This window comes from Daphnia carinata, chromosome 3, assembly GCF_022539665.2.
Source record: "Daphnia carinata strain CSIRO-1 chromosome 3, CSIRO_AGI_Dcar_HiC_V3, whole genome shotgun sequence".
Lineage (NCBI taxonomy): Eukaryota > Metazoa > Arthropoda > Branchiopoda > Diplostraca > Daphniidae > Daphnia > Daphnia carinata.
This window is the reverse complement of record NC_081333.1, coordinates 1,131,489-1,156,608: the sequence shown is the minus strand read 5'-3', so window position 1 is coordinate 1,156,608 and position 25,120 is coordinate 1,131,489. Positions and strand designations below refer to the sequence as shown.

The 25,120-nt window shown below is 43.6% G+C and overlaps 4 protein-coding genes across 5 annotated transcripts; 3 read left to right on the top strand and 1 right to left on the bottom strand.

Moving 5' to 3' along the window:
• Positions 1–582: 582 nt before the first annotated feature.
• Positions 583–3,099, top strand: LOC130693347 (retinoic acid receptor alpha-like). Its single transcript, XM_057516476.2, has 8 exons — positions 583–996; positions 1,064–1,488; positions 1,547–1,679; positions 1,749–1,902; positions 1,961–2,133; positions 2,203–2,373; positions 2,437–2,569; positions 2,635–3,099. The coding sequence occupies exons 1-8, from the start codon at positions 760–762 to the stop codon at positions 2,931–2,933; spliced, it is 1,725 nt and encodes a 574-aa protein (XP_057372459.1). The 5' UTR covers positions 583–759; the 3' UTR covers positions 2,934–3,099.
• Positions 3,003–24,906, bottom strand: LOC130693343 (rab3 GTPase-activating protein catalytic subunit-like). The gene is given in 16 exon segments (XM_057516472.2): positions 3,003–3,314; positions 3,397–3,597; positions 3,670–3,815; positions 3,818–3,994; positions 4,575–4,677; positions 5,262–5,624; positions 5,703–5,760; positions 22,518–22,690; positions 22,761–22,829; positions 22,928–23,105; positions 23,168–23,407; positions 23,463–23,673; positions 23,748–23,884; positions 23,962–24,241; positions 24,303–24,486; positions 24,806–24,906. Coding segments are annotated over 16 exon segments (2,712 nt in total). The 5' UTR covers positions 24,821–24,906; the 3' UTR covers positions 3,003–3,137.
• On the top strand, positions 7,335–12,302 carry LOC130693345 (uncharacterized). The gene is made up of 4 exons (XM_057516474.2): positions 7,335–7,505; positions 9,370–10,177; positions 10,271–10,393; positions 10,481–12,302. The coding sequence occupies exons 2-4, from the start codon at positions 9,433–9,435 to the stop codon at positions 11,839–11,841; spliced, it is 2,229 nt and encodes a 742-aa protein (XP_057372457.1). The 5' UTR covers positions 7,335–7,505; positions 9,370–9,432; the 3' UTR covers positions 11,842–12,302.
• Positions 15,093–22,892, top strand: LOC130693341 (uncharacterized). Of its 2 annotated transcripts, XM_057516471.2 has the most exons (8): positions 15,093–15,239; positions 17,472–18,365; positions 19,307–19,622; positions 19,684–19,981; positions 20,054–20,438; positions 20,510–20,954; positions 21,023–21,364; positions 21,844–22,892. In XM_057516471.2, exons 2-8 carry the CDS (start codon positions 17,487–17,489, stop codon positions 22,305–22,307), a joined length of 3,129 nt encoding a protein of 1,042 aa, XP_057372454.1. In that variant the 5' UTR covers positions 15,093–15,239; positions 17,472–17,486; the 3' UTR covers positions 22,308–22,892. The 2 variants fall into 2 exon arrangements, with proteins under 2 accessions (XP_057372454.1, XP_059350517.1); XM_059494534.1 differs by lacking the exon at positions 21,844–22,892 and having other exon boundaries at positions 21,008–21,704.
• Positions 24,907–25,120: the final 214 nt, after the last annotated feature.

Sequence of the window (25,120 nt, the reverse complement as noted above, 5' to 3'; positions counted from 1 at the left end):
TTTTCAGAGAATCTCCCGTCACTTGTTTTTTTTATTCTTCTAGCTATAAAAACATAAAGAGTTTCATGTCTCTATCAATATGGCAGGTTTATCTAGCAACCCTTTACCGTTGATGAAATAAGATAAATCCATAAGCGATGTCGGTACGTTGTTAGCCCTCTAGGAAACTGCCAAGGTCGAGCCATTTCAAAAGGAGGGGAGACAAACAGATTACGAAAATTGTTACGCCAGAGGTGATGTGTGTTCCTGCGAACGTTAAGTTCGAAAGCACCTGGATGTTGTTTTTCTTTGCCGAGTCATACGATAATTGTATACCGATTAGAAAGCACACTGTTTCACATTCTGAATGCTGGCTCTGGTTTGTTACTTTGGCGTACGATTGACGGGAAAAAACTAAAGAAAAGAAAGAAAAGCTAATTTTTCCGGGGTTTTGCTTTTGTAGGTTGAAAGGGGTGGGAGGGTAAAATTAGCATCTTTTCTGTTTTTGTTTTCTGACGAAGCCACTCGGTTCTGCCCCCATCCCATTTCTTTTTTTTTTTTTTTTTTTTTTTTTTTTCGTTTTGACTGAACTCACTTGCCATTCTTTACCGCATTGTGGCAACCGACCTGAGAGCAGCCGGGTCATTTGGCATGCGACCATGACCAAGCAAACGTCCACCATCAAAGAATAGCGTGCCGTGGTACACTGTTAATCGATTTTTAACAACAATAGGACGCAACGAAATAGAAAACACAGTGAAAAATAAGGGGGAAAAAACTATGGAATTCATTGCAGAAGCAATGCATGCTTCCATTGACCTCACTCAGACAACTTCTCAGGACAACGTGAACGCTTCGTCTCCCCGACCGTCTTCCTCTTTGTCGTCTGCATCATCAACTCTAGCGGCAAGTTATCAACTTCACCCTAGATTCGATGCCAATCTCACTGCATTTTATCGACCTGCCACCGAGCACCAACCAGCTGTTTTCAAGCCTCATTATTCTCTACCATCTCTGGTAAATCTATTACGTTATACATTAAAGAAAGTTATTCAATCTGAGCAGCAAAGCTTGTCTGCTACAGGAGCGCCCGTTTTCACAGCCGAGCAGCGTTGCCGGCGTGGAGACTCACTACGACAATTTGATTACAAACGGAATGCGTGTCATGCATTTTATGGATCATCATCCTTGTAACGTTTTTCAGCAGCAGCAATGTCCTAATATCCAGCTAACAGAGGGTTCAGTGACGTATTCTACCGGTTACCATCAACAAGTGGGTGCAACAACATCGGAACCTTGTACTGCGATGGGCGTCTCTCCTACTTCTTCATCGTTTACGCCCTGTGCAATTGTACCTCACTCATCCTCCCACAATAACAGCAACACCAATAATTACTCCACCAGTTCCGTCGGATTTCAGCCATACCAGTCACAGCTACATCAATCGCTTTCGTATCAAACGCAATTATGCCAATCGCAGCAATCAGACGAATCGAAAGCCGTTAAAAGGTACGCAATGTAAAAATCACTTAATGTTTTAGAACCCGAATTTACCATTCCTTTACAGGAAAAATTCTAATGAAGGCGATGCAAGTACAGATGAAGACACCTACAGCACTTTAGAAATGCCGCCATGTAGTGTTTGTGGTGACGTTAGCTGCGGTATCCATTACGGAGTCGTCGCTTGCGAAGGTTGTAAGGTAATATCATTAGACCAATATTTACTGAAAAACAAAGTTCAATGGATACATGACACTTCATTTGGGTAGGGCTTCTTCCGGCGAGCTAATTTGCGGAACCCAGAAGATGCTGTGTTCACATGCTTTAACAATTCGAACTGTGTCGTTAACCGCTTAACTCGAAACAAATGCCGAGCTTGTCGGCTACGTCGTTGCTACGAAGTTGGGATGGTTTACGGTGATGGTAAAACACACTTATTCGTAACATTTTTCACATCCAATAGATGCGTATATTAATTTAGCCTACGAGTCTTACAAAAAGCGTCGCCGCAATCGCCAGCTACTGCAACCGCCGTCGACGTCGATGCATCGCTCGCCGTCGATTCCACCGACAGACGTATTGGAATGGATGGGGTTTGTTGCAGCAGCTCAGTCAGCTACTTTTACCACCGTTTCGGAAATTTTCACTTCTCGGGTAAAGAACTGGTTGTCAAATCAAATTGTAGAAATATGTCTTGTTAATAACATAGTATTTTTTAAAAAGTACGCTGCCGTTTTGTCGTTAGGCCCAGATCAGCTGTGGCCACCAGGTGGGGATCTCAGCAAGCGTGGATTTCAAGCAATGCAACATTTTGCTCATTCTTTACCTTTCGTTTCTATCTTACCCCCTGAATTACGTACGCATTTGTTAGAAACAAACGCCCTGGATGCGATGGTAAGTACATTAAGTAAAACTATATAATTTTGTATCAATCATTGTTACCCTTTATTCCCGTAGATTTTGCGAGTCACTTTCCGCTTTTGTCCCGAACGTGAGTCCTTTCTGTTCCCACCTGGCGCTGAAGTGACACTGTCTTGCCTGTCTTCCACTCTTTTGGGCAGCGTAACAACAAGTCGTCTTGCCAATTTAGGTAGTCAACGATTTGTTTACCCCTTCATTGAAACGTCCCTCATCTTCAGTTATTTTCACCAACAGGCCGTCTGATACTCCGCTTGGGCATCGGTACTGATGAATTGGCTTTTCTTTCAACCTTAGCTCTGCTCTCGCCCGATGCACTCGGCAGTGGGTTTCTTCCCAGTCACGTAAACACGCTACGCGATATCGTCGATAAAGTTTTGCAGGCGTTTCACTGCTTCGTGCAACAACGTTGGTCAACACGGCCCTTTCTTATCGCCAAGCTGATCGCTCTTCTATCTGACATTCGAGCTTTGCAGCACTCCGTTGCGCTACAGGCATGGCTTGAACCAGCTGGCTCTAGTTCGCGAAACATTTGAAAAACGTGTCGTCTTGTAACAACGAGAGGCATTTTCAAGCCTTCACCAAGAACTTTTGTATTTTTCTAGTATATTTTGAGATTTGGAAAAACATTTGTGGTGCGCACGTTTTTTTAAGACGACCGCTAACAAAGCAAGGCAAATAAACCGTTTAAAAAAAGAAAAATATGAGCCGCTCATATTCGGTATGCTTACCAACGTGTATCAATAAAACAGTATGTCTTGTGTCCAAGCTCCCGCTAAGCGAACAGAGTCCTCGTCGACGCTACAGAACAATTTCTGACAGCTGCAAGTCGAACCGTTGCCTGGACGATGTGCCATTGCCCTGAGAACGAATTCTTTTTTCACCGGAGAAGGTAGTCCAGACGATGGATCCTTCTTCTATTTGTTAGGATTTTTACGTTAATTTTAATACTAGAAAAAAAAAATGGACATTTAAAAGAAAACAAAAATGATTTGTTACATTCAGGCTTCCCATGATATTGAGTAAGGCCTTTCCGGCCGGAGAATGTGATCCGCCTGCTAGAGAGACATTTCCATCAATCAAGAGGCGAGTAACAAACTCATCAATGCCTTCCCAGTCCCCATAGTCGTTAATTCTGCGTCGCAATGAAATGAACTGTGACAGACGAACTTCAATCTTCTGAAGCACTGGTAGCAAATCCTATCACGAAAAAAATAATGTATTTTAAAAACACAATAATAAAAAAACAAAACAAGACAATGTCGTTACCACCTCATATTGTTGTAAATCAAGAGGTGAGTGGCGCGCGATTTGAACGATCTTGGCTATAGCAACCCGACAATTGGAAACAGCGTCGGGCAGTTGGACGTTGGGGCGCAATTCTTCCAGCAACCGATGAATGGATGCGTGCATAACAGTGGTAAGAGCATTGTGGCTATTTGAGCCGGTCTGAGTGACGAGAAGGTATGGAGGATCTTTTCGGCCTCTTTGGTGTCGTCAAAGAGGCGTTTCTGCCTCCAGGCGACGATCGGCTTGGCTGCCCGCCACATTTCTTGCCACAGGTTACCCGGTGCTTGCATCCTCCCGCTTAAACGACCTAAAGGGGGAAAAACGAGCGTGAGCCAGAAACGATCTTCTTCATTCAACTGCGAACGTGGCTATCGTTCAAGTAGCAAGAGCCTATCACCCCTATACGCCCAACCAAGGGGGGCATTTACATTTAAATAACCTTTCCTTGGGCAGAATTAATCTGAAAGCGAGTTGGAACTGTTCGGCTAGTTTACAGGTAGCTTACGGCATCCAACGCATGGTGAAGCCATCCTAGTCATACAAATCGCTTGATTTCATCTGGCGTTCATTTTTTTTTTTTTTGTTGTTGAATTGATACCTGATAGCGAGGAACAAAAACCTGAACGTTTAAACATGCAGGGAAAAAAGAAATGGGGGGGAATACAAGTCAAACCGTAGGCGATTATGCATTGTTGGAAGAGAGTCGTTACTCTTGTAACAAGCCACGAATGAACAAGAAACCTAATCTTCTACGATAAAAGGACCACCAAGGGCAGTGGTGAAAGAAAACGTAATGGAACGACCTTTCTCTCGCTTTCAGATTGCGTTTAGGTTAATTGCTTAAATGTTTTAATTTTTCGATAGTTTCGTCGTGATCAATGGCTAACCTTCCGTTTTGCAGCCATCCGATGTCACCACTTCCTCCTCGATCCAGTCCCGTGGCGAATGCCAGCGCACAAAGTCCTCCATTTCGGCTCCAGGATTGGCAGCCTAGAAGAAATTCAAGTAATTAAAGAAAATTTTCTAGATCCTGTTGCGATTAATGCCTCTTTTAAGTCATTGGCGGGAGGTCGAGATAAAATTAGAAACAAACTAACGTCATCCATTCCGTGATAAGGAAGAAGGAAACTACGCTTCAAAAGTTCTGATCAGTGCAAAAAAAAAAAAAAATAGAAAATAAATAAATAATAATACTAAAGAAAACAAAATAAAGAGAACCAAACCAAACAAGGAAAAATAAAAAATAGATATAAAAACAGTTGGATGACGCCACGTTCATTTCGGGTGTTGCGGAGATTGAGTCATTTTCTTTCCCTTTTTTTTTTCAATTTGTCAGATGAAATTCGCTAATGAAGATAAAGCATCTTCCCACCAAACTCAAAAGAGACGGGCCAAATTCCAAAAATGGCAACTGAAATGTTCCAATCACCGTTCGCCGAAAACTTGGTTCAAACTAACAAATACATTTTGCGTTACACTGAACGACCAACACGATTTTTTAAAAATAGATAAACTATTTCGATTCAATTTAGAAAAAAAAAAAAAAAAAAGAAAAGAAAGAGAAAAAACGTTACTTTGAAAGCTTCCATATCCGAAAGCAGAGAAGCGGAGAGGATTCTGGCCCTGAGTTCAGATCCCTCAGCGTTGTCACCGAGCTGCTCCATCATTTCGGCCTGTTCTTCCACCATATCTTCGGTCATGGGTAGGAGGGCTTGAGTCACCGGTTCGTAAAGGGTCTCGCCCGAACCAAGCAATTTCATTTTAGTCCGCTCTTTGCGGCCCTGCGGCTGGTTCCAGACGGAATGGCGCTCTTTTTGCGGCGTCGCTTCCATCGATTCCAACGTCTCCTCGGCGTCGTAGAACTCGTCTTCCTCCGTCGCCTCAACAGTTGGCGCTGAATTTCCAACTTTTTTGTGATTAATGCAGCAGTTCAACATCTACAAAGACCAAAAATAAATTTACTAATCCCACCCAAAAAAACAAACAAATTGAATCACCGTGTGTGTGTGACTCACCTGTAATTTCTGATAGAGGCGGCAGTAGTTCAAGTCGGGCACACCACCAGTCTCCAACCTTGGACCAAAAGGGAAATAAAACGACCATGTTAGCATGATGCAACGTAATAAAAAAAGAAAAACGAACAACACGGTAGACTTTGCGAAGACGAAAACGGAATAGGGCACGCGGGTACGAGCACGGGAGACGGCCGACACGTACGAAAACCCTCCGGCTATGTTAGCGTAAAGATAAAGGCGCAAAAAAAAAAAAAAGAAAAAAAAAAAAGAAAAGAAAAACAACCCTAAAAGGTTTGACTTGACCGTCATTTTATTGTTTCGTGCAGGTAAGAGGTCTGCTGGTATCATCTAGGCAAGAAGCGCAGAGTCAATAAGACGCGAGACCCCCGTTCGGATAGTGGCAGACCCGATTTTTTCACAAAACGAGATAGAACAAAACCAACAACAACAACAAAAAAAAATTCCTTTTTTTTTCAAATGTTGATCTGTTCTCGATTAACCAAATGTTGGCAAAATTCTTTTATTTTTTTTGAGTGACCGTTAAGGAACTGTTTTTTTTTTTTTTTTTTTTGTAATTTCAAAGATAATTTGATCGGCATTTTTCCTTATGGATACGTCAAAAGCACGCTTGCGGTGAAATGACCATCTAACATTCCGTTTTCAAGAAATACAAGTGGACTTGTCTCTCTTCTTTTTTTCTATTCTCTTACGAGGCTCATTTTGAGGTTTCCCGTTTGGTCGACTTTGTTGCTGGACTGTGACGAAGTCTGTCGGTGCCGACTAAATGAGTTCCAACGCCGTTCGCAAGATCCAGATGACGATTGGAGGCCACTCCTTGTGCGCAGTGAGCTAGATTCCACACGACGTCATGAAAAAAGCGAGCAATCAACATCATCCTCCTTCACCGCCGTATATCACTCCAGTCAATGGTTTACTAGTTTGGCCTGTCGGCATCCGCTTCCTAAACGTCCGCCAACGACGTCTTCATCGAACGCACAGGCAAACCGGCCGACTCCACGGAACATCACCATCTCCCCCCAAAAATGGAATGAATTTTTAAACGAGAGATCACGAACTCGAGACGCTTCTTTTCTATTGAAAGTATTAGCCAAACGAGAGATCCGTAAGGCGTACCGCAGGTATAAGCATTGATGGACTCGAGTTCATCATTTCAGCGCAAGAATTACGACTACCTTTTGCCATGTTTCTGCTCTATTGCATCGCATAAACAGTTCACCTAATTAGGAATACATTTCCTAGCCACTCAATAACGGAAAAACAGAATTAAATAGGAGACAAAATGTATGATATAACTATAATAGATAGGTATTTTTAAAAAATAAAGAAAGCCTTGCAGCTATTATGGGATGGAGCATAGAAGCATGAGATCACCGTCACGTTTTTTTCTTACTCTTCTCTTCTTCAGATTCATCTCATCTTTCAGGCTGAAGATGCCAACGATACGTAGCCTGCAGTTACCTCCTTCTTTCTTAGCCTCCTCCTCTTTCCTTCTCTCTTTTTATTTATTTATTTTTTTTTTTTTTTCGTTTCTAAAATAACACGGTACGGACCATCCAAAAGACGAGTCGGTGGCTTGAGTCAACGCGCATCGGTACCGTCTCTCTCTCTCTCTCTCTCTCTCTCTCTCTCCAGTCAGACACATAAAAACACTCGCAATCTAACGTGAAACCGCTTGGTGGGATACCGAACATTATATCCAGTCTCTGTCTGCCTATCGTCGAGATCGCAAGCCGAACCTTTCCGACAACGCAAGCCATAATCCAAGTCTGCAATTTAATGCAGGTACGTTCAAAAATTGCTAAGCGCTTCTATACTTCGGAGGTAAAATTTAAAAACACATGTACGTACATCCAGTGAGAAATATGAAGCGCTGAACACCTGTGCGCTTTTCAAAACGGGCGTGAATGATGATGACGAAGATCTCATCTTTTAGCAAACAGAATAAACCTCTCTGTGCGCTGCGAGACGGCATTGTGTACGCGTGTGTGCCCGTGTCCACCAATGTGTGCAGTTGTTTTTTTTTGTTTTCTTGGTCGGAACAGTGCGCTTCATTTGAAAGTAAAATCAGTGTCGAAGAGGTCGTCGCCAGCAGCAGCGGCAAAGGAGAAAACAAAACAAAAAAAAAAAAAATGTTGTGTGTTACAGCGACAACTCCTGGTCGAGAACGCAACGGGACAGTTTGCATAATTTGATCGCTATCAACTGTGCAGATACCCAGTGACGTATAGCGACTATCTTGAGCTGTCTCTCTACTTTTTTTTCTTTTAAAATTAAATGTATACGATTTTTGCGCTCGACTGCGCGTTGTTTTCAATATAGTTTGACGGGCAAGTCAGGCAAAAAAGGAAGGAACAAAGCGCGTACGTGTGAAAGAATAAAGTCGGCGATAGAATGCTGGACAAAGTCATCTCCAAATTGGCTGACAGAATTAACAAAAACATAAAAAAAAGAAAAGGGGCGAAGGGAGAAAGAGAGAGAGAGAGAGAGAGTTCAAGGGCATACACACATGGATGAATTATACAAATATGCAGTTTGCTTGACTAAACAGCACGGCTTTTTTTTTTTTTCCACGTGAGACAACCATCGGCTGATTCTAAGACACCTGTCAGCCACGTCACGTCGCCTTTCTGGCTCTTCTTTTCCTTTTTTTTTTCTCAATAAAAATTGTCACTTGGATAAGTACCGCGGCCATGACGGCCTTAGGATCAATTCTGCGTCAAGGGCGACGGCCCCTATATGGGTACTCTTTTAGACCCAGACCATCTAGTGGTAGCGGCCATCAAAGTGATACGGATGTCTTACGGACGCTCCAAAATGGGATAAAGTCGATAAAAACACGTCCAGCGCTAAGTTTTCTTTAAAAAAAAAAAAAAAAAAAAAAAAAAAAAAAAAAAAAAAACACAACCAAAAGAGATCGTGACTTTGTTATGGTTGTGTTACCATTTCAAGTGCGAATGTGCTGGAATTTTTATTCTTTTTCGTGCAATATCGCTTCCAGCTGCACATCTATTTCAAACATTATCACGTGCCATGCGGATGCCCAAAAGGCACACAAAAGAAACGGTCGGACGTTTAATCGCTAGAGCTCCGAGCGAATGAATATGCCAAGGATTCGAATGAGAATCATAAACACGAGTTTTTAATTGCTGGAAAAGAAATAGGATCTTTTCGCTTTTTTTTTTTCTTTCTATTCAATCGGCATAATTTCTTTAGAAAAAGAATTTGCCAAAGCCAGAGGGATCAACCTTGATTATACAAAAAAAAAAAAAAAAAAAAAAAAATGTTTTAGAACAAGCATTTTCAATGAGAGCGCTGCCCGCCGGCGGACGTACTTTGTTTTTCATCAAGGAATTTCTTTTACACGTTGCCATAGTTACATTTTCACGTGATGGAAGCGGTAGCTCATTAATCGCAACTGCGCATTTACTCTAGATGTTTTCATCTAAACTAATCTTCTTCGTTTTTTTTTTTTTTTTTTTTTTTAATTCGATCAAAACGAAAAAAAAAAAAAAAACGCATCTCTTGAGCTTCATCATGCGTCCGTCAAGGCAACATAATTTACATTCCAATTTACTCTCTCGCCCATGGCAATTTTCAAAAATATGTTTCTCGTTAATTCAGTTATGTTTTTTTGTGTGTTTAACAGTATGGGGCTGACCGAACTAGGCTGACACATAAAAAACAAACAAACGGACACTTATGACAAACCATGTCGCCGTGGCCGTGTTTTGCGGTGATGCTACTGGTCGTCCGGTCTATCGGTACGCAGCCCACCAAGCCCCCGTTATGCCAATCCGTATATGGCATACGGATGAGTCGGACCGGATCTCTCGAAAAAGTGTTGGATGCCGTTCGCTGCCAAAATGCCGACACGGCTTTCATCAAAAGTTTTCTCCAACAGATCAAGCCGCAGGTGGCGGCTGACGCTTTATTAGAACTCGAAATCAGCGACTGTGCACTCCCGTCGCTATCCGGGCCAGATTCGCTGGCCCGCATCGGCTTGCGACGCTTGAGCGTCCACCAGAGTGGACTGCAAAGTTTAACCATCGACAGTTTGGCCGGCCAAGAAAACGTTCTGGAGGAGCTCGATCTGAGCGGCAATTTTCTAGAGGAAATCCCGGCAGCCATCCGGAATTTAACGGCCCTGGTTCGGATGGATCTCAGCAGAAATCGCATCCGCTCGCTGCCGCAGGGCGCCGTCTTCTTCCACTTGCTCAAACTCCGGCATCTCAATTTGAACTACAACAGACTGGGATACCTGGACAATGTTCGCTATCCATCCGGAGTGGCCATCGGCCAAACATTGCCGTTGGCTATTTTCAATTTAGAGCCGCTCAGGGATCACATCGAAACGATTCAGTTACGTTCCAACAACCTGACGGCTTTTCCCGACCAATTTTCACGGCCTTTCGGGCGCTTACGTCAACTCGACCTGTCGCACAATAATTTTCAAAGTAAAATTACCTACGCCCCGTGTTTTTCTTTATAATACGAGCACGCAAAGTACAGACGATTATCATTATTTATTTTTTTTGGCTCATTTTCAGGTATGCCGCTCGAATCCTTTTCAAAAATGCCTCAACTCGGCTGGCTGAAATTGGACAACAATAAGCTTGACCAAGTGCCCGTCCTTCAATTGCCTTCGTCATTGAAGACCATTTCGATCAGAGGTAACAATTCAAACCGTTAGATAAACGGTTAGGCAAAAAAAAAAATCTGTTACAATGGAAACCTATTTTTGTTTTTGTTCTTTTCAGGGAACCCAGTGCGATGCGACTGTGGCGCTGTGTGGCTTTGGCAGTGGAGCGAGACGCGCAAGAATTTGACTGACGGAGGCGAACTCGAAATGGATCACTGCGTTCATCCTGAACGCTGGAAAGGTCGTCACTTGGCAGACCTCCCGCAAGACTTTTGCAAGGGCAATGAAACGTCTAGCGCAAAACGTGAAGAGGACGACACGGAAAGCATCTTGCGATCTGTCTCAATCAGCGCCATCCCGTTCTCGGATCGAATCAACATGACGATACAAATAACAGCCAACACCTCGACACCTTTGAATTGGACCATCAATTACCGGCAATTCGGAAGTGGAAAAATGGAGGAAGTATCCGTCGGAGAGGTACTTTCAAAAAATAAAACGCAGACTCTAGTCAACCTGACGTCTTCCACTGGCTACCAAGTTTGCGTCCACTTGGCCGGAAGTCCCAAAGATCAACAACGATGCTTGGAAGTCGTTACGCTCGCAGAAAAGATAACGTCGTATCCGGTGACTGAAATGGCTGTTGCCGCTTCCGTTTCAACGTCTACGACGTTGGTCATCGTCATCTTGGTTTGCTGTTGCTGTCCGAGTATCAAGTGCGGTAAAAAGAACAAGAAGGACCAAAACGGCACGCTAGATGGCAGCAGTAAGGACGAAGTCGAGCAAAAAAACAAAGTCATAACGTTCGCGTCATCGGCGGGCACCACTTCGGAACCGACGGCCATTTGGATCAACGGCGAACACGTCCAGCAGGGACAATTTTCCACTTTCCGCGGACCTGGACGACCACAACATCGGCCATCTATCGACGATCAGAGTCATCAAGTGTTCCAAGCGACGTGCAATTATCTACGAGAGAGAGCACTCGATCCATTAAGAGGCTTAGGTAATCGAAAAAACGACGGCCAGCTCTTAGAGATTGTCCAGCCCCGTCGGCATTCCATGACTGCCCAGCTGCCCATCTACCTCACGCCGATAGCCGACGGTCAACTGAATCCTTTGGCTGAGCAAAGGCGCTTTCCCAACGGCAACAGCGTGCATTACTTTAATTCTAGTTACGGACTGACCGAGTTCCATCCTGGCCAGTCACATCCCGGCCCACTGGGCGATCAATACAAATATTGCACTTGGAGGCCGTCCAAAAAGCTTCGACATCCGCCCCTACTGAGCAATTGGACCAGCTATCCGGATTTCCTTGCCAACAGCCGTTCGTTCCAGCATCCGCTATCACCATCCCAACCGAACGTCGGCGTTCCAGTCTTCTCGATGACCGCATCATGTCGCGCACGACGCAAGCGCGACCGTTTCTACTGGTCCGCTGCCCCGGCTCCCATCCATACCGTGGACATGCAATTTTGAAAGTGACGTAGATGATCACCATCATCATCACGCGGTCGTCCAGTTTTCTAACGGACCAATTTCGACGGCTATCGGGTAACAAGTCATCAACAGCAATAAATAAAAAACAAACAAACATAATATACGATGTAGACTTATTGGACCTTGTTACTAATCTAGACTTCTCTCACACTTTCACGAGAGATGTTTTCGAAAAGAACTTTCAAAAGAAACTGATGACATGTTGTGATAAGCGTGTCGATATGCATTCTTGCTCCCGTCATTTGACTCGTTTTATTTTTACCAACCGATGTTGTACTTTCTTTTCTTTTTTTTTTCGCCTCCATTTTCTCTATATGGAACACTGAATTTTCCACACACAAAAAAAAAAAAACCCAATAATTTGTGCAACAGACTTTTTGTTTTCGAGTCTAGAGCGACTCTTCAAATACATTAGAGGTTTGACTCTTTTGAGATAAATACCCATAGGATAGCGCACGAATCGCACATGTTTCAACAGTCGTTCGTTTGATTGCCTTTAAGTAAAACAGGCATGGAACGTCTTGTTTTCGTGTCTATTTCAAGCCAAACAAAAACAACAGAACGATTTTCTGTAATAGGGAAAGGAAAAAAATATATATATATGGTACCGCACGTAAACGTCATCTTAGCGAAAGAATGCGCAATTTCCATCATCGGAATAAACAAGCGGTCAAAAAAACAGGGGAAACGGCCCTTTCCACCCAAAAAAAAATCTGACGGCCAAATTAGACTCAATTAACAGCCGATTGTTAAAAAAAAAAAAAAAAAATACAAAATTGCCCAGCATGTCTGGTCTAACGATCATGTTCTTGCAGCAGGTCGTCGCGATGTTTTAAAACCCCCCTTCTTTTTTATTTCCCTCACACGGTGGCCATTTACAGGACGTTCGAACTTGATGGCACAGGTGGTTGTTTCCTTATCATGTGCATCGTACACGAGGAGGAAAAAAAAAAAAAAAAAAAAAAAGAAAGAAACCAATTCAACTCGGCAAAACAACAACACCAACCAAAAAAAAAACAAGCATTGGTTTTTGCTGGCACTGACTTCTCGGTCCTGAGGCGGATCGTTGGGGCTTAGTCGACTGTGTGGGTTGAACGCACCTGTGTGTGGTGTGTGTCCACAGGTCTTGCACCACGTAAAGGGGCGAACGTCCTTTTGATCTTTTCTCCGGTAGCTCAGAGCATCTGGCATCTAAATTGGCCGTTCTCGTTTCACCATTATTGAAGCATCACCCAATCTGACAGTTACGAATCTCAATTTTTATTACCTCACAAAGCGAACAAAAGATTTTTTGTTGACGCTAAATATCGAGCATGGATTTTTCTACGGGCTACGCGGCAGATATGCCTAAAACGAGGGGCCAGGGAAAATTTTCAATTTACATTCGAATAGCATCCAACGTCCAGATGGTGCTTTCACTCCTCGCTCAAAAGTAGAACCATTTGTTTCGTCTATTTAATTATATGCAAAAAAAAAAAAAAAAAGCCTTTCGGAATCAAATTCGTTTGAAACGGCAATGTTTTCTACGCATCTTTTAATAGCGTTTGCGGTCAATGTTTTTTGTTTTTTTTTCGGGGTTTTTCACCGTGGGAGATTCGTACGAAAATGTTCGTCTAACATCCCCCCCCCTTTCTAAATTTCACGTATAATTTACTCGTTTCGTCCAACTACTGACATCTTTTCTCTCGCTCCGTCGCTGACGATTGACTTTTTACTTTTTATTACAAGTGAATTCCAAACGAATTGCCAACTGCTTATTTCAAAATGCAATCCAACATCGCCAAATTAACCCAATCTATTTTTTTCTTGGATAAGCCATCAAACAAAAAAGTGGTTTATCGACGGAAATTTATCTTTTCGGCCTACGGTAACACCTACTAGACCTGTTTTTGGCATTAGAAAGCTTTTCATCAAATTATACTCAGTTAGCCGTAAGTAGTTTATGGGATACCACGATCTAGGGTATAGGTCAGTGGATGAAGAAAAAAACAAAACAAGAATAACATCACATTGCCAACGGCCCGTTTTCGAGAGCTTTTTAAACTCGATTGAGGTGGCCTTTGCTAGACACGTCAAAACGCTTTGAAGCAGGTCAAACGAAAAAAGAAAGAAAAAAACAAAAACAAAATCCCCTTCCCAACTGGCTTTCCGTTCCTGATGGATGGTGGCTTCGACAGAAAGAGGTAGCTCCAAAGAACCTAAGGGTAATGATGATCTGACATCCGAAATCTTCGGCGGGACTATAAAGAACGCACTGTCCGCTTATCCCAAAGGACGAAAAATGAAGAGCCTAAAGCGGCCAACTCTTCATCGAGTTAACTGGTGCGATGCGCTTTTAGGCCGAAAGAACGGGAACTGTTCAATTCCTCGTGGGGCACGTTAGAGACATGCTCACTTTGTCAACATCTAAGAGGATGCTGGCGGCTGTGGAACGCACTAAAGTCCGCAGTTTTTTTTACGCCCGGGACATAATAACCTGCCCGATACGATTCAGGCAATAAAAAAAAAAAAGAAGCATAAAGAAGACACGTATTCAAGAAAGAAAGAAAGAAAGAAACAATTTAAATTGGATGCAAGGGATTTCACCTCCCACGGCTACTGCGCAAAAAAAAGGAAATACGCGGACCGGTAAAGTTAAATACTCAAATCTGTGGATCCATCACGGACTGTCATCACTTGCCATAAACCGAAATGACATCAAGCAGGACGATCGGGATTGCATTCAACGCACGTCACCGAAAAAAAAAAACAAAGATGAACGATTTATGTGTAAGTAAACAGAGCGTGAGGTTTCTCTTGTTTTAGCCAGCAAAAAAAAAAAGGAAAGAAAGAACATTAATCTATCGAGATTCAAACAACATCTTTTCGCTTTTCTTTTTTAAGACTAAAAGAAGTTTCGATCGACGAGAAAGCCATACAGGGCAGCAATCGCTTTTTTTTTTGTTGTTGTTCCTCCGAAGAAACTGTGTGGCTGACGGGTAGTAAACGCGCGTGAGAATTGAGATAATGGGCTCATCATAATGACAGAGAATGTAGGAAAGGAAGAAAAGAGGGTTGTTGGTCTGTAGGTTCCCTAAACCCTTGGAGCGGGCGGGATTGACGAGGATGCGGACGGCTGGTCACTATCAAGGACACAAGGAGGCGGGAATGAGAATCGAAGAAAGAAGAAGGTGTACGACCGGCAGCAAAGAGGAGCAACAGCATCAACCAGTTGCTAGCCAACTTTCGACAAGTGCGCATGCACATTTTCAATTCTCCCCGCAAAAGTCCCAAAGACAAGAACAAACGGCACAGTGCTATCCAATATTATTGTGTGAGATTTTGGTTCGCTTCGCGTCGCATACTTCGAGGCAAACGGAGCACCACAACGTGAACAGGTAGACCAACCATTTTTTCTTTTCAAAAAAAAAAAAAAAAAAACATATTTGCCTATTTGTTTGAATTATTCCGTCATTAAATTAGCCCTCAATGATATCCTAATTCCCAATTTGGCTTCATGTAGCGTAAATTGAAACCATTCTTTTTTTCCCCCTCATTTCTATTCATTTAAAAAAAATTACAATTGGTTCGGAAACAAAAGAGAAAAAGAATAAACGCGGAAGCTGGGCAACGGCCCGGAAACAGCTTCCGCCGGGCGGAATAACTGAAAATAACAGAGCGTAATAGTAGCCAGTAATAGTCGGGGGGGGGGGGGGGGGGGGAATCTCTCTGACGATCTTTTGAGTAATGGGTAGAGGTCATTCGCTCCTGGAGAACGTAACCGGCAGTTCATTTTTCGTTCGGAGGAGCGTGCGTGCAACAAGACGGAGATGTTTCACCACCCTTCATCCTTCCCGTGGGATATATATTTTATGAAGGCGGAGGAAAAAAAAAAAAAGGGGCATTGAACGGAAGACAAACATCTTTTCGCCCTCGAGCCCACTTTCTTATTTCCATCAAATTCCGTCGTCCAACCGGATAAAAAAAAAATGCCGGGCTACACAGATTGCATAAAAAAAACACACGCCATATGGTCATTCTAAATGTTGTGTACATTCTCAAAAGGCTCATGACGCCCTTTTTTTTATATATATATTTTCAATGCGGATCGCACGGCAATTCGGTGGCTTGTATCCAAATGACTTTCACACCATTAAAAAGGCTTAAGATTTCTGCTGATTATTTTTACTTTTTCTTCTAATTTGTTTTCTTACACACATCGGTGCTCGCTATTTATTTCAAAGTGCATCGCACGTTTTTTTTTTAGATAAAGGATTCCATTCAATCTATTGTACTCAAATCAAAGCCACAATAGTCACGCATGACTTTTTTCAATGGATGGCCGCATTCCTTCGCACCGGAATGAAATGAAGCGATTAATTTGTATGGGAAAAGGTTTTCCCAAAAGAAAAAGAAAAAAAAAGACACATCGTCAGAACGTCGCGATTGCGCAGAACAAAAAATAAGGTTACGCGTAATTAATGATCAAATAACAAGGCGAGCGGCAGAGGAAGAAAAAGATAGATGCGCTGCGATGGCCAACGGGGTCGCACGCATCGCTGATCGAAAGCGCGGTCACGTCCGCTTCGTTATAGCCGTTGCGACGACATTCTGCGTGGACGTGCGGACGTACCGTGAAGTCTGTCGTTCCATTGATTCACCGTCGCGCACTAAGTAAACATACCGCGTGCACTCGACATAGTGCAAGATACGATGCGAAATTGTCAAGATTACTGGCTTCCCTTCTTTTTTCGAAAGTATCATAGCTGTTTTAATCGCAAAAAGCAAATCTAAATGGAATGGAATAGATGGCCAGTACATCGACCTTCTCACGGATTGCCTCTTCCTCTGTAAATTGATGTCACGTTTTATTTTATTTTTTTTTTTATTTCTTTTGCCCTTTAGTCTTCGATGATCCCGTGCGCTAGTACAACAACAGAAGGTTTCCAATTCGACATATGGTCTCCTTCTATTACCACCCGTTTATTTTATTTTCCTCGGTCAAAAAGTATACGATTGTAGTTCTGCACCGAAGAGTTTATAGACGAACGAGTCACGCTGTTAACAAAGACTTCACGATTTAGCTGTTTTTGGCGCAACCTGTTCACCGTCCAACTTGGACATATTTCAATGGGCTGTCGATGGCTGCGATTGCCTATACATCAGTTTTAAATTCCCGAATTCTTACGACGCATTGAAACCGTATGTTTAGATGTACCTAACGACGTACACATCTAACAAAACAACAAAAAAGGAAGGGATAAAAAAAAAAAAAAAATAAATAAAAAATTAAGATGAATCCCTCAAGAGGAAACGTGAGATGGGCGGAACTGTAAGAAATCACTAGTTACATTGCTTCTGGCACGTCAGATCGCCTGGAGTCGGTTGATCTAGTACGAAGTCGTTTTTCATTTCCCAAAGAAAGAAAGAGGAAAAAATCCTTTCAAAAGACGTAAGGCGATGTATCGGCTGGAGGGGATCACAAAGTCACTGACCGCTCCACCATTTCCAGAGCTGCCAGCAATGGAATAGATTAGACTCAACGGGCCGAAACGAGTTTGGATGTTTCGAAATTGTTCAAATTACCGAAAAAACTTAAACGTCCCTTTTTTTTCTTCTTTTCTATTTAGCTTACGCAGGTCGGAATGGGAAAAGGGATGGAAACGTGGTTGCTCGTCTTGTCCATCGGATGCTGGATGGCGGCTGGCGGCGTGACGGCCCAATGCCCGTGGTCGCGCAACGTCCCAGGACTGCACGGCTCGTGCGCGTGCTCCTACAATTTGGCGCAAGAACTCACGCTGCAGTGCGGCCAAGTCAATTTCACAACTCTAATGGATGCGTTGAACGAACACGCTCAAAGTCAGACTATCGACCTGTTCTACGTCCACAATAGCACCGTCATGGAACTGCGAGACAATTTCTTAAGTCTACTGACCGTCCACAATGTTCAGATGTCGCGCTGTCACATCCGCAACATCCAACCGCGCGCTTTCCTTGGCCAGGAGACGACGCTGAAAAATCTCAATTTGCAAGACAACCTTCTGACGGCTGTGCCAACCGAAGCCCTTCGACCTCTCAAAGCTTTGGCTCTGCTCGACCTGTCCGGCAATCGGATAAGCCATTTGTCCGACGACGCCTTCGCTTCGCTTAAACTGAACACGCTCAAACTGGCGGACAACGGCAATATGACACTCTCGGCGCACTCGTTTCGTGGACTGGAGAGGACGCTCAAAAATTTGAATCTGAAAGGGACGCGACAACGTGAAGTGCCCGCCGAAGCCGTTCGTCCTCTCAGCGCTTTAGCTTTCCTCGACCTGGCTCAGAACGGTATTCGCAGTCTCGGTGGCGGTCTCTTCCGTACCCTGGACTCTTTGACAGCCCTGAATATGGAACGCAATTCGCTTTCGACCATCGAACCGGACGCATTCCTCGGAGTCAACGATACCCTCAGCTCGCTGAGTCTGTTGAACAATCTCATCACCGAATTCCCATCGCAAGGACTGGCTCCTCTCACGCAACTCAGAGTAAGCAAATGACTACAAATCAGGTTTTGGTTTCTTTAAAGAAATCTAAACAATTCAAGTCAATCAACATGCCTGCGGTTTAAATAAGCCCAGGTAGCTCAGAATTAGATAATGGGTTCTGTTACCTAAAACAACTCATTTCAAGTTTGCGATTTATCAAACGCTTGGCATCTGCAACCGTTGGGCGAACGACCTCATTTTTTTTACGTCGCATTGCGAAAAAAACAAAACGCAAATATCCTTTTTTTTATTACATTAAAAGCTTATCAATTTTACCAAAGGCAAAAATACCCCAAAGTCGGACGTTAAAAAAAAAACAAAACAAAAAAAAAAAACAGCGGGAGGGCTTTCCCAATTTTCTTTTCGAATTCGACCATCCAACATTTGAGGTCACCATTCAAAATTTCAAAAGGACAATTTTCTTCCCCTCATTTTTAGTTTTTCTGTCCCCGATTTCACCATAACATCCGTAATTGTTCTATTGCAACGATAGGGCTAGAGGCATCGGTTCTCATTTGATTTATGATTGTAGTTTCTGTGCTGCTGTTGGCAAATGGAAAAAAAGGGGGGGAATCGTTACGGATGGTTATGCGCGACGGTCGATGAGCGCGTGAGCTGGAATCTTGGCCAAATTGTTCGTAAAAATATTCTTTAAAAAAAAAAAAAAACTCGAAACGCAACACAGACTAGTATTTTGTCGAGCGTATTTTAGCGTGAACAGGAAAAGCAAATAGACAAAAAAAAAAAAAAAAAAAAAGAAACAAAAATCGAGAAAGAAGAGCCAACGACAGATGGAAAGAAAAGGCGGTTGGCGCATTCAAAAAATAAAAATGGCTGCTGGTTCAGAGTTATCTCTTCAACAGTCCCAAATCGTATTAACAGCTATGTCATTGAAATAATTGTTTTCTTTCAAACGTTCTGCTTTTTTGCATCGCTAACAGGTGCTTGACGTGGGATTTAACTTGATGAACGTTCTACCAGACGACGCTTTCTCTCCGTCTTCGCTGCTCACCCTACTGGCACTCGACGGCAACCCATTAGCTACGCTACCACGTCAAGCGTTCGCACATTTGAATGGCACGTTGCGCGGTCTGAGTCTTGGCGGAAGATTCCTCGAATGCGATTGTCGACTTCGCTGGGTAGCCGAGTGGATTCGCGACACTGATTTGCAAGTGACTAGCCGTGAACGCAGTCCGCAGTTTTGCGGAAGTCCTCCTGATTTCCGCTCTCGTAGTTTCTATCAACTCGGACCCGACGGTACGTTAGAAAAAATAAATATATCAACAGGATATATCAAAAAATATTGTTGTCTTTAAAGAGCTGACATGTCCGGAAGACGTGACCAAACAGGATATTTTCACACCAATGGTACCTCCATCGACCACCATTGTCGCAACTGTCGGCGTTCGCAGTACTAGCACTGATCGAACTACCACAAATCGTGTCGTCGATGAAGCAGACCAAGAAGATGAGGATAAAGTTCTTGCATCACCGCCCCCGCCGCCCACACAAGCGCCTCCTCGTCGGCAACAGGTGCAACCGCAGTCGTCGCTCTCCCGCCCAACTACGGAAGGTGGGCCACCCGCGCGATTTACGTCACCGTCTCCGTCTCACAGGTAGGACCCATATAATTATGCCCCAATGAAAACGAACCAAACTCAAAACATTTCTGATTGGAAAAATGCAAGGAGTTCTCATACGAGACCAGCGACATCTTCCACGAATTCAAACAAGCTCGTGCGAGGCGGAGTCGGGGCATCGCGAACCAGACCTTACGGTCCAGGTGGAAGGCCTAATTTGATCACTGGAAACAGCAACAATTACGCAGGTGACGTGCACGCGCCAGGCAACCACCTGGACGGTATCGCGTCATCTGTCGCTTCAGAGCGCGAGGTCATCGTCAAAGATGCCTATCGTCAAGATACTTCCGTCGTCATCCAATGGGACTCGGAAACCAGCAATATTCTCGGATTTCGGGTTGTCTACCGTCTCTTTGGCGACACTAGTTTCCAGCCCGGACCCCCTCTTGATCCTTCTGAACGTGAATTCAAAATAAAAAATGTTCCCGCTCAGGTAAAAATTTTTTTTTTTTTTGTTTTCCCATATCAAATTCGATTTAAAAAAAAAAAAAAAATGTAACGCAGGAGAGTTTGGTGGTATGCGTCGTTTCGCTGGAAGAAAGCAACGTAACACCGGAAACTGTACCGTTCCCTCAATGCCGCGAAATCCGGACTGAACCGCAAGCAGCTTCGCACATGGACAAAATCATCATCGCGGCCAGCGCTGCCATTTGCGGAACAGTTGTCGTGGCCGTCGTCATTTTCATTTGCTGCAATCGCAAACGATCGCTCAAAAGTGAAAAATTACGACTCAACAATGTGCTGGCGGCCGGCGCCAACGGAGCGCATCATAATGGAATCAGCACCACGGCTACATCTTTGGCCGGCTCGCAAGTTCAATCCCCCCTGGCCAGTATGGGCTCAATGGGCATGGGGCAATTGGGCGGAAATGGCAAAGACTGGGACCAACTGTCCATGTACAGTTCGCGAAGTATACCCAGGGCCAGGATGTACCACAGCGACCGACCCGGTAATGGACCTCCATCCAACATCAAGCATCCCCTTTAAAAACCTAACTTTTAGCTAATTTCACTCTAGGATCGGTGATGGGCTCGGTCAACGGTGGGTTCATCGCCGATGACGCACGTTCACACGTGTCTGGTTACTCGGTGAACAAATCGGGTAACGGCGGCGTGAATTTGCTTCGTTCGAGATCGCTGATCGACGGCCCAACGCAACGAAGTGTTTCGGCATTGTCCGGACGAGGCCCTTCGTACCTTCCGCCGGGTCTCCATCACGGAATGGGCGGTGCGATGGGTCACCATTTGAGCGGACTTCACGGAATGGGATTGGGCCCTCTCGGTATGGCCGGCATGGGCGGCAGTATGAACGCCATGGCTGGACTGCCTACCCTATCCGGAATGGGACTCTCGAGAGCAGGTAGAAACGGAACGGGATGTAGTGGCAAAAGTACCAAAATGACGAACCAAAACGGACAAAACAAAAGACACCACAGCAAGGGCAAACACCCGAACGTCAAATCTGGCAATGTCACACTTCCGACCGGCCAAACGGATGCGACAAACGAAATTCTAACAACTAGCACTACGACCCTCATACCATCCGAATCTTTGCCCGCCTCTTCCACGGAAACCCTTTCGTCAACTCAAGCTTAATTTCTTTTCCTATTTATCTCTTAATCTTTTCCATGCTTAATTGACCAACCAACCATTTGGACTCGATGGGTGTACATATGAAAGGATGTTAACATACAAAACCACTTGCAATCCCCCCCCCCCCCTCCCCTTGACGGCTTCGTGACCAAAACGCGACGGACATTAGACACTTAAAAAAACTGCGAAAACTAGATAGATAGATAGATAAATAAACCAATAACAATACGCTAATCAACAAATTAGATCTCCGGGCATCACACCATTCATTGGCGGATCTACGGATGAGCGAACTGGCGGCAGCGGCGGCTGTGAATGGACGGGCGTCCCGAGCAAGTCGGGCATCTACCAGAGCGGGAAGCCAATACTCGAGTAGGCGTTCAGAACAACTTCGTCGTCGGGCGGCTCATCTTCAACAACAACAAGATTCGTCGGACCAACAACATCAACAACAGCAAACAACTGGAGATGAAAGCAGCTGGGAAACGGATCGTGAACCGGGAGGAAGCAGCAGCACAAGTGGATTATTAGCCGGAAGACGACCACATCAGCCCATGCCCGCCATGAATTCTCAGCAACAACGACACAACAGTCATCGGATGCGACCCGGATCATCCGTCCGTTCCGGCGAAACGGAAAACTGGACCGATCATGATATGGATATATACATGGCTCACAACACCATGCGCAATGATTTGGTTCGTCTCTGAAAAATGAAGTGTGGTTTTCCCTTTGCTCATTAACCGCTGTTGTCCACGGCGCACGTTTTTTCACACAGGTAGAAGGCGAAAAATTAAGTCGAGCGCTTCAACATGCCTTACTTTCATTTGTTTCGTTTCCTTTTTGTTTCGTTTCTTTGGTCATCTTTATCGATACGCGACCCGTTTTGTATGTTATTTTTTAATTAAATGTGGACTTACCCCGGAATAGCGTAGCCGTTTTCCCAGCGGAATCGCAGTTCTAGCACGATCTCGTGCCACAAGTGGGCCACGCCCTCTATCCCATTGAGGTGCGTCATAGTGTAGACGACGGCTGTGGCTAACCGCCACACTAAGCTGTCTACTGGTGATGTCTTGAAGGCCGAGAAGCATTCCTTTTATCGTTCAATCATATGACTAATCAGGTCCCATCTTCCATCCAAGTTCGTTTAAAATTTTTCATACCTTCCACGTACTGTCTATTGATGCGGAACAATCGGTCTGAAACTGTTCAGGATAAGGATGTGTTTGACTCTGTTGCATTATATTGTTTGTTTGTTTTGATTTTTTGAAAAATAAAAATAACGTTAAAAACTGTTATCTACAAGAATTGGTAGCCTCAAGGTGAATACCTCTAAATCTCCTTCGGCGTCTGGAAACAAGTAGTTGAGAAGATTCACCATCATAGTTTCAGGAATGGGTCCACCAGTTTGAGCTTTTTTGCTACCAAATGGCAACCTATTGGACGACAGCAATCCATAACCTTTTCTTTCCTTTGTGAGGGCTCCAAGAGCCCGTTCGTACTCGGGACTATCTGTACAAAGAAAAGCGTAAACGGGCAAGCTGAATTGGTGTTGCTTTGATAGTGTCACTTGCCGGGACTTTGCAAAACGGTGTAGTTTTTGCCGAGTAGTTGCTCGATAGACTCGCGCGATTTGCATAAATCCAAGAAAGAACAAAGACTCTTAATTAGCAGCGACGGTACTTGTTCGTTCAACACAAGACGAGCTATCCACAAGGGCGCCTGTACAGGATCTAGGTCACTGTACACTTCGCTGTCAACCACCACATCTTCGTTTAAACCGGTCCAGACTGCAGATACCCTGATTTCTCTACAACATCAACAATTGGTAATCAATGGTTTAGGATAGCTGCCAACTAACATACTTTATGGGATCCTTGATAGCGCCAAATCCAAGCTGGCCAAGCGGAGCATTCCCTACCACTCCTCCCATTGATTCAAAATCTGGTGGTGGCTGAGGCCACTTTTCCCATCCACCATTTCGGATATCAGATAAACTATAAGTCCAACAGACTGATAAGTCTACTGGGTCGACTGGAGTACTTCCAATTTTGTCCTTGAAAAGTTCAGTTAATCCTACAGTACCATTGATGTAAAATATAATTATTACAAAAAAAAAAGAGAGATTAAATGAAGGAAAATGTTCCTACCTGACAGGTATTTACAAGTTGGTGGGATACGTTTGAGGAGTACCATTTGAAAATCCGTACGGAGATTTTTACATTCAAATATGCCTTGATACAGCTGCTGTGATTTGGAATGTATCTGAATAAACACTGGAGCCCGGCTTTTTGGTTAAGGTCAGAACACGAAAAATGTTTTATTAGATTGGTAAAAAAATTTTCATGCGAAATTTAATGGTACCTTTGAATGTTGCCAACTGCAATTGTAATGGAACTTAAAAGAAGGTTGATTCGATCCTCTGAAGACAACATTTCATTGCCAGCCGGTGTAATAACTACAAAATCACTAAGGCCATAGTACTTGGCAAGAGGAAGACAGTTGAAAGGAAAATCATGACGATTATCCATTAAAGATGCAGACACTTGGCAGCCTTTCTTTTCTGCAGGTAACTCAATTTTATTTGTATCATTGTTTACAGTAGGCTGTTCTACCCAGTGGTGTGTTAATATGAAAGGATGTCCTGAAATACATGTGAACTATTAGAATGAAGAAAGAATTTTTGATTTGTAATCTAACTATACCAGCAAAGCAGATGTCTTCAGATGAGGATTTCCAATTTCCATTTAGATCTACAAATGAGGTGATGGCTTCCTCTTTGTCTTTCAAAGAAAGTTGCCAGGAGAGCAGAATTTCTTCCAGCCTTGAAATGAACACCTCCCATTCAGATGCCGATGTGAAATCCACAATCTCGAAGACTTCCTCATCCTGAATAAATTTGATTCATGATTTATTAAAATGTTGTTAATGGTGGAGCATCCAGTTCAAGGTCAGTTTTTGACAAAACGAAAATGCTGGAAACGCAATCTTGAAGGACACTATAAAATGGTCTTTAAATGTACCAAGTTCTCAGATAATCGGTAAAATTTCAGAGTAGAATTATGTCCTTGATTGATTGACAATTAATTCGAATCCGTGGATTGATCCGAAAGTGCACGTGCCAAAGGGGAAACTAATTTTGTTCTAGGAGACCGGTTATACATGACGAGAGTGAAAAGAGACATATTTAAAACAAGCTAAAACTTACCTCTTGATCAGCCATAATTTCTGAAAAGAAATCCCTTGGGAAGTCAAATTAGCATAAAATAAATTCGTGTTTATGTTGACAGTGTGGAACTGCCATCTAGCGTAGAAATTATTGAGAAATTACTACCCTAGTGCTGCAACCTATCGGCAAAAAAGACTTAACGCGAATGGATAAAATGGTGACCGTTTTGAGCAAGTTACGTGCACGCTATCATTCGTATAAACATTCGGCAAAAGTCAACAACAGTTTTCATTTTGAGTGAAATGAATAAGCTGCTCCGTTGGTGGTAAGCCATAATCTCGTATGCCACTTTTT

What these genes read in the sequence shown, in the direction of transcription:
- LOC130693345 (XM_057516474.2), top strand. Translation starts at nt 9,433, where the DNA reads ATGTCGCCGTGGCCGTGTTTTGCGGTGATGCTACTGGTCGTCCGGTCT. An exon ending in GTCGCACAATAATTTTCAAA is followed by an intron (nt 10,178 to 10,270) that starts GTAAAATTACCT and finishes GCTCATTTTCAG; the next exon opens with GTATGCCGCTCGAATCCTTT. An exon ending in GAAGACCATTTCGATCAGAG is followed by an intron (nt 10,394 to 10,480) that starts GTAACAATTCAA and finishes TGTTCTTTTCAG; the next exon opens with GGAACCCAGTGCGATGCGAC.
- LOC130693341 (XM_057516471.2), top strand. Translation starts at nt 17,487, where the DNA reads ATGGGAAAAGGGATGGAAACGTGGTTGCTCGTCTTGTCCATCGGATGC. An exon ending in TCACCGTCTCCGTCTCACAG is followed by an intron (nt 19,982 to 20,053) that starts GTAGGACCCATA and finishes GAAAAATGCAAG; the next exon opens with GAGTTCTCATACGAGACCAG. An exon ending in GTACCACAGCGACCGACCCG is followed by an intron (nt 20,955 to 21,022) that starts GTAATGGACCTC and finishes ATTTCACTCTAG; the next exon opens with GATCGGTGATGGGCTCGGTC.
- LOC130693347 (XM_057516476.2), top strand. Translation starts at nt 760, where the DNA reads ATGGAATTCATTGCAGAAGCAATGCATGCTTCCATTGACCTCACTCAG. An exon ending in TGGGATGGTTTACGGTGATG is followed by an intron (nt 1,903 to 1,960) that starts GTAAAACACACT and finishes ATATTAATTTAG; the next exon opens with CCTACGAGTCTTACAAAAAG. An exon ending in CGGAAATTTTCACTTCTCGG is followed by an intron (nt 2,134 to 2,202) that starts GTAAAGAACTGG and finishes TTTTTTAAAAAG; the next exon opens with TACGCTGCCGTTTTGTCGTT.